General features: G+C 34.5%; 2 protein-coding genes across 2 annotated transcripts; one reads left to right on the top strand and one right to left on the bottom strand.

The window, feature by feature from the left end:
- Window positions 1–192: 192 nt before the first annotated feature.
- On the bottom strand, window positions 193–2,461 carry LOC111289603 (uncharacterized). The gene is made up of 4 exons (XM_022880773.2): window positions 2,003–2,461; window positions 1,465–1,783; window positions 641–699; window positions 193–559 (listed from the first exon to the last, which is right to left on the bottom strand). The coding sequence occupies exons 1-4, from the start codon at window positions 2,256–2,258 to the stop codon at window positions 528–530; spliced, it is 666 nt and encodes a 221-aa protein (XP_022736508.1). The 5' UTR covers window positions 2,259–2,461; the 3' UTR covers window positions 193–527.
- A 1,100-nt stretch (window positions 2,462–3,561) lies between these two features.
- LOC111289447 (ubiquitin-conjugating enzyme E2 10-like) lies at window positions 3,562–7,437 on the top strand. Its single transcript, XM_022880496.2, has 5 exons — window positions 3,562–3,754; window positions 3,832–3,909; window positions 5,770–5,897; window positions 6,590–6,694; window positions 7,078–7,437. The coding sequence occupies exons 2-5, from the start codon at window positions 3,840–3,842 to the stop codon at window positions 7,219–7,221; spliced, it is 447 nt and encodes a 148-aa protein (XP_022736231.1). The 5' UTR covers window positions 3,562–3,754; window positions 3,832–3,839; the 3' UTR covers window positions 7,222–7,437.
- Window positions 7,438–8,275: the final 838 nt, after the last annotated feature.

Raw genomic sequence — 8,275 nt, forward strand, 5'->3', positions numbered from 1 at the left:
GACTTGGTTCAAATGGCAGCACTAAGAAAGAACGAAATTCTAGGTTCAAATTTTGGCGCTTTCCTATTGAGCAAAAACCAGTAAAAAGTATCAAAATCAATTGCAATTTTTTTCATTATCCTACTCACGTTGGCAGCACATCATGCAACTTTCATCTGTCCCAAACAAACCCAATGCATTAACAATGCCACATGGATCAGAACACAAAAACTTGAATTACAGAAACATTATACTGACATAAAGTTACAGAAAGGAGGCATTTTCTATTGTGACAATTTCTACCAAGCGCGGGGATATCAAATCCCATAATCCAAGGGAAAGAAAAGCTAGAGAAAATTTATACAAAACCATTTTTTAGATAATAATCACAAATGATATACATTAACGTGTAAAAGAATAAGCCACATGTTTCTGGGGGTGGCCTCCAAGTTGAGCAGAACCTCACAAAATACCAATGAATCATTCATTTTTACGTTTTAAAGAGTGCAATTCACCACAAAGTCTCACTCAAGGAAAATATATGTTGGCTACTTTCTCACAATTTTTGTTCTAACACCCCCTGAAATTTACATAAATAATCTTGTTTCAGTAACACATAAAACCAGTATAACACAATTGTGAATTGCATAATATCACATACCCTCAACTTCCTCAATCTGAACTTCCTTAACAAGGTCCGCAGAAGCATTGTATTCAAACCTAACAAAAGAAAATGACAAATAAGATTAATAGATACAAAGGTTAAATAAAAGGAAACCAACAACCACATAAATGTTTACTAAAGCCAGGGAAAAGTTATCATCAAATGCAAGATAAGAAGATACAATTGCAAGAAACGAAACCTCCTTAGTAACTAAACTAACATTATGCTCGAAATTATCCTCCAATGAGAAACCTGATATTGCTAAGATTTAGGTCACACAATCCTAGAAATGAAATCTATAAGCAAAAATATAGCAGATGCCTAATGCTTTCGTAAAGGTTCTTTAAACTAATATCTTCTAGAGCCAAAGCCTCCCATTCTTTGCTAGTAAAGCAGGCTTTCTCTGTGCCTCTCAGCTTCTAATGTGGATATGCTAATAACTTCTATATTTCCTCTTCAACAAAGAAAGCTGATTCTTGTTGGGGTATGATCCCCTCAGCAATCGGTATCAGGTATTTTCAACAGAATCCATTAACATGAAACCTTTGTAGATGCAAATGCACATATTAAGAAAATAATGAAATTGCCAATAAAAGACACCGAGTCACAAGCCCTAACCAACCACTTACACCAGAAAGTGAAGATGTTTGCTTAATAACTTTAACCGCATTAGTTAAGACTGTCAGTAAAATCTAATTGAAAAAATGCCTAAATACCGGTTCAAAACAAAACAAATTAATCAAAGCAATGACGCAGACCAAAACATACGATCAAACTAAGAAACATAAAAATGGCATTTGAACAAATATCTGTTGTTTTACCTATTGGAAAAAACCACCTCAAGTTCATATTCAGAAGCACTTTTGGTAGCATCAACCAAGACAGTAACAATTTCAGTTTTGCGAGTACTAGCCATAAGTAAATCATACTCCGTTGGAATGATAATGGCGAAGAAATTATCGCTTAATTCACTCAAACACATCTTGTCTACAGCTGCTAAAGCTATCCGGCGTTTAAGTGCGTCGGTGTCAGGGTCAACAATGTAAATTGCAAAATCAGTCATCATAAGAATCCGCCGTTTCATCTTCCCTGATGAAGTGAACTTCAAAACTTTATCAGCAAACAAAACTTGCTTGTCACCTGCAGGTTTCATTAGCACAATATTCCCTCTTAAGAAAATCTCAATTGTCATTACCAAAAATTACAAAAAAAAAAAAAGAACAATAGTGTCTACCGCAATTTCCATTTCATATAAACTATAGACAATACCACAAAGAAAGGACTTTTTTTATATTTAATTGTTGCAGTAAATTTTATTTAAAAATATAATTTAAAGAAAGAAGGGAGGGAAAGGGAAACCTTGTTTTTGCAAGATCTTCATTAAGAAGGGGCGGGAGGGGACACCCAAGTAATCTCCTTTGTATTCCCGACGGAGGGAGGCATTTCGTCTGACTTTGACTCCCATGAACGGCTGATCTTCCGTCAAATTGCTATCCAACGGTCTCAACTGCATCCCGTTTTCTTCTTGTTGTTCTTTGTCTTGTACATCGTCGTCGTACTTGGGGGTCTCCGATTCGTCGATTTGGACTCGCCGTTGTACCTTGTATCGATTCATTGTCGACCGGGCCGAATTGGAATCGTCGGCCGCTGTTTGGCTCTTGGAAATTGAAAGAGAGAGAGGAGACAAATGAAAGAGGTGGTGGTGGAGAATGTACCTTTGTTCAAGTGTGCTTGTCAGGGAATCCGCATCATGCGCTAATGGGGTCCGCCCGTGATCTGGTGTCTCTCTAAAAGTTTCTCGCAAACTGTATTGAATCTGAGCCGTCGGAAATGTAGGTTCTTAATTATATTATTTGTCATATACTATCACTAAGTTAGAAATTACTTTATTTCAAGCTTTACAATCCGCATGGTCCAACATCTCCTTTATCTAAAAGAAAATGGTCCAAATATTCTTTTCTTTTTTTTTTAATTCGATGTCTGATATTCTTGGAACTTTAGTTTGAGGTCTTTTTTTTAATAAAAATGCTTTTGGTAACTTTTGTATGAAATTATTACTATTGGATGGTATGCTTTTATGCAATCTCATCATCATTTTTCTTGAAACAATGATATAACTTAATTATTATATTTTTAAAATTAGAATTGTATTGTTTTTGGCCAATAGTTAGAATTTTATTTAAAATTTGCAATTAATTTTCCAAGTAAAAATTTTCTTTTAAATACAAAAAAAAATTTTCACATATAAAGAAGCCTAGAAGAAATAAAATATTAAAGCCTTAGATTTAAATTAAAAAAAAAAAATTTGGACCAATTTTTCATTTGGATAGCTTTGTTTTGAAGCTACTTTTTTATTTGAATAAAAATAATCAACAATTATTAGGTTAAGAAAAGAAAAAAAAAAGTTAATTGAAAAAAAAAAGAGAAAAGAACAAAGTTACTATTTAGTGTATAAATTAATGATTTGCAACTGTTGACTTGGGAGTTGGGCCAGGGTCTTAGTATTTCCTACACATAATACACGGGTACGACACCCAAACCCGACCGCCAGACCAGACCAAGCCAACTCAATTGACAAACGCGTTCCAGACTGGGGACTTTGGGACCGGACCCCGACCCCTTCTTTCAAAGGCCCCAATCACAATCAAGAACTCTATGCCCCCCCAGGACAGCCACTTATGCATAATACGACGTCGGTTGCCATTTAGATTTTCCTCAAACGACTATGGACTACGCGTTTTGCCTAGATTCGCGTCGACTTAATAAAATTAAAAAAAAAAACCCAGGCAGGACACCAGAAGAATAAACAGGCTAATAACAAGAGTTGCCACTTTAGGCATTTTCGTAAATAGAACGCCAAAGCACGGGACCCACAACAGACTAAATATTAACCCAATCAGAGACTCTTTAAAGGGACCGTTCCAGCCGTTTTTAAATACCGCCACCACACTCAATCATAAATTCTCTTCTCATTTTTTCTCCTATCTTTCTTCTTCCTTTCTTCCATCTAATCTTTCCTCTCCTACCCACCCAAAGTTCCTTCAGCCATTCAATCCCCCCTCCCCCAAAAAAATAAAAAAAGAAAAGGAGGATCAGAAAACATCTTTTCAGGTTCGATCTCTCGCTTTTAATTGTTCTTTTTTTGTATTTTTTTGTATTTTTTCTTATCTACGGTGGATGGATCGTAGGTTTCGCGATGGCATCCAAGCGGATCTTGAAGGAATTGAAGGATTTACAAAGGGATCCTCCTACATCTTGCAGCGCTGGTATTACAATCAATATATATAAAATCTTCCTTTTCGCTGTTTTTTATAATTTTTTTTTCAAATATTGATGTGTTTTTGCTATAATCATCCTATAAGACGATAGATTTCTAGGTATATATGTTTTCGGATTTAAATGGAGGATTAAAAAAGGATCTGCTTGATATAATTATCAGTTTTTTTTTTAAATGTTAAAAAAATTAATATTTGTGCGATTATTTATAAATAATTGTAAATTTCGTGTTTGTTGATGACATATAGAAAAGGACAGCTGAGCTGAGATTGTGTTTTTGCCTCAAACAAGCTTGTTGGTTTGGCCAATTGTTTTCTTTTAAAGACCAATACAATTGTAGTCGAAAAAAAAGACCAATATAATTGTAAAATGTTAAAAGCATATGTAAAAGCGTTTTAGCATTTCAGTATGTTTGAATGAAACTTTTATGAATTAAATGTATGTTGAACTGGTAGTGGTCCTCATTTTTCATATTTGGTCATAGATTATGACATGTCTAAACTATAGGTTAACTATAGGTTATGTTTGACAATTGTACAGTATATATTGTCCTAATATGTTTTTGGTTCATGTTGACAAAGATCTTTGACTTAACGCCCTAGATATTAATGATAATGATAGCAATTCATCATGTGATGACCTTACTGATTGAAGTCTTTTACTTTGGAATTTAACATTGGAAAGTTTTCCGCTTCAAAGACAGAATAGTAGAATGAAAGGGAAAGATTCATTTTCCCATGGTTGATGTTTTCTATCCCCTTTTGGGATAATAATAAGATGAAAGATAATGACAAAGTTTGATATTTATTATTATGTCAGCTGATCCTCAGACCCTTTTTGTATATGATATGTCCAAGTTAGGTAGGTATGATAAGGTAAAGTAGGAAGGAAATTCTTAAAAGTGCTGCAACCTCTTTTTGCTATGTAGTTTATGACCATAGTCAATTGCAATTGTCTTAATTTCTGGATTGCACATCAAGTTGATGAACTCTTGTGCTAAACAGGGTCTGTTGTCTAGTTGATTGGGTATACCTTCCTAGGGATTCCAACGCTTTTTGTTAACTGTTTTGTTATATGTGCTCTTCAGAGTAGCTAAGAATTGTGACTGAATGGTAGAAAAGTAGTTTCTCATTGTATGAAAATTTGGGACTGTTTGGTTCGGCTGGAGCTTCCATAAAAATGTAGAGTTGTTTTAAAAGTGCTATAAAGAGCAGCTAAAATAGCATTTGATACACTGAATACAGAAGTGTGGTAAATTGTTGAAAACTGTTTTATATTATTTTTATATATTTTTAATAAATGAAAAACAAAATATTTTATTAAATAATTTTGAATAGTCTCAAAATTATAATTTTTTTTTCATATATTTTTTACATTCTCCTTATAATTTTGTGAATTATTGAAGAGTAACATGAGAATGTAAAAAAATTCATTAAATACTTGTTATTAAAATTAGCACTTCTTGAAGAAGTTTTGATTTATAACTTAAGTCTAAAAACTCAAATCTACATCCCACATAAGCTAAAAATTTGAAAATTTTGAAAGCCAAACATTTGGCTTCTGCTTTTGTAGTAAAAGAGCTCTTTCATAAGCTGGGCAAAATACTCACTTTATATAGTTTCTAGGTGAGCAAAGTGATTAGATTACCAATTTGCATATTGTTAGATATTGCATACTGAATTTTTTATCTCCATGATGATATTGATAGATAACAAGATAAAATCTTACATGTTTTCTTATGATTTTTGTGCTTATGTTTTTTGGCATTTTCTTCTATGTACAAGTTCTCAAGGAGTGTCATTGAACTTTTTACTTATATGGTACCTATTGTTTATCTGACAATGTTGCAGGTCCTGTTGCCGAAGACATGTTTCATTGGCAGGCAACAATCATGGGTCCTCCAGACAGTCCTTATGCTGGGGGTGTTTTCCTAGTGACCATTCATTTTCCTCCAGATTATCCCTTTAAGCCTCCCAAGGTGCTTTTTATATGTAATTTTTGTTTACCTTAGAGGCTGGTTTTTTACTCTGATATTTGCAAGTGCATACAAAATTTCTCTGTTGTTTCAATGCTTTAAGACTTTGATCATTCACTTTTATTCTTTGTTGGACAGCTACCTCCATAATCCAGTTGCATAGTTGCACTATTTAAAATGTCCTTCCCCACTCTTTTCTGTCTCTCATCTCCTTTCTTTTATCAAATTTTTGAAGAAATTAAGGATTGTGCTTTTATTAGATTTTCCTTTTAGGATTACATGTTTCATACTTTGTTGGATATAGGGGTAGTTGATAATATATGCCCTATCGAAGAGTGAGAGACGCTTTAATGGGCATAATTGAAGCCTTCATTGTCACGTTACTTGAAATGCTTCTTGTTTTCCAAATGCTGGTCTAAAAGATTAAAATGAAAATTAAATTACATGAAAACTCAGAGTGCTATTAATAGGCCACAAATATTCTCAAAAGCTTGAAGTGGTAGAAATATACGTAAAAATGAAAACTGGCGTTGCTCTGGATTGGTAGATTTTTTTTTTTTTAATATTTGGCTGCCCAAACGTATTGTAAGAATTTAAGTTGCTTAAGACAAAGTTATTAAAGCTAGGAGTCACATAGAGTGTGTATTACTTCCTTCTCTCTCTAATGTTTTCCATATGATAAATGGATTTTGCAGGTGGCATTTAGAACAAAAGTATTCCACCCCAATATTAACAGCAATGGAAGCATTTGCCTAGACATCTTGAAGGAGCAGTGGAGTCCTGCACTAACAATTTCCAAGGTGATTGTCCTCTAAATATCTGATATTCCTGTTTGAATCTCCTCTCATATATTTGGATCATCAAGGGTTGGCAAAAATGGATCCAACCTGAATGAGCACCCCCATCGAGGCCAAAGCCTAATATTGAAAAGTTAACAACCTGAACACAAACCTGATCAACTTGAAAAATGAATCCCCGAATCCAAACCTCTGATGAGTGATTACCATTTCTAGTAAAGCAGAAGTGGTAGAATCCAACTCAATACGTAAAATGAAAACTCACTTTGTAGTCATTTCTTTTGGGATACAAATTTTTGTTTGGAGTATCAACCTTTTCGATTGCAACCTGTCTGCTTCATCTTTATAATTGGTTAAAATTTTTATAAATGATTTTGTTCTTTTAGGTATTGCTATCAATCTGTTCTTTGCTGACGGACCCAAATCCAGATGATCCATTGGTGCCAGAGATTGCTCACATGTATAAGACGGACAGGAACAAGTATGAGACAACTGCAAGGAGCTGGACCCAGAAGTATGCCATGGGCTAAACGAAGCTTAGGTGTGCGAGTGTGTGTGTTTGAGGGGAGGCCCTATGCTTTTTTATATTTTGGTTTGTTCAGTTCCATGTATGTATGTTTGTTCTGTTCTGTCACTTGAATGCCTAAAATGGACTAAGGAGGTGCGCAACATGCCCTCGGTCAAAGAAGAAACTCAAATGTTGTTTTCTGTAGTTGTAATGTATGGATAACGTAACTTTTGGAACAGAGACACTTGTGTCTTGAATCATCCCTCAAAAGCCAGCCTCCCTCCGCCCACACCGTCTATGTATTTATTTGTTGGTTTTGGCAGAATGGTAAATGGAAATTACATAGTAATGGGCCGTTGGAGCAGTCGGCGGCTTTGAGATGAAGCCTTTTTCACTTATACGTAATCATCAGGAGCCCTCTGCAATTTATGGATTTGATGGTCGAAGAGTGTTTAAAGGGAAAGGTTCATGCATTGAATCATTTTGTATATGACATGCGTAAAACAACATGCAATTATTTTACAGGAAAGGGACGATCCCGATCTTTTCAAACTCTTTTTCTTTTTGAATTTTAGTGGTGTAAATGTAATTAGAAGGATTTATTAATCGACCAAACAAGCTGTTTAATATTCATTCAACAAGTACATAGACCAGAAGTAGGTTCTCATAAAATAAATCGAAATAGAAATAGAAACTGTTGCAATTTTATTTTTATATCAGACTTCACAAATGCCAACATACTCACAAATTAACGTGGATCCTTCGTCCTTCCAGCTTTCACCAAGAAGCTAAAAATATGTTAATCAAGTAATCCTGTACTTTTGAACCCCGAAAGAGTCGCTTTTCTCAACAGAGCATGATGCAACCCACACCATGCATCTTTTTCGGCCAACTTAATTTGGGGTCTGCTTTTGCATTGAGGAAAAAAAAAACTATTTCTATAATTCTGCTCATCATCATATCCAGAAAACCAGGCCTTAATTAACCATCTCATCTCAGTGATCAGTATTGATTGCAGAGACAATTGTTAAATTAATGTCCACTACTTCTGGAGCATTTCTCATTACTGAAAGTTC

Source organism: Durio zibethinus, chromosome 11, assembly GCF_047325235.1.
Source record: "Durio zibethinus cultivar Kanyao isolate XHJ-2024 chromosome 11, ASM4732523v1, whole genome shotgun sequence".
Lineage (NCBI taxonomy): Eukaryota > Viridiplantae > Streptophyta > Magnoliopsida > Malvales > Malvaceae > Durio > Durio zibethinus.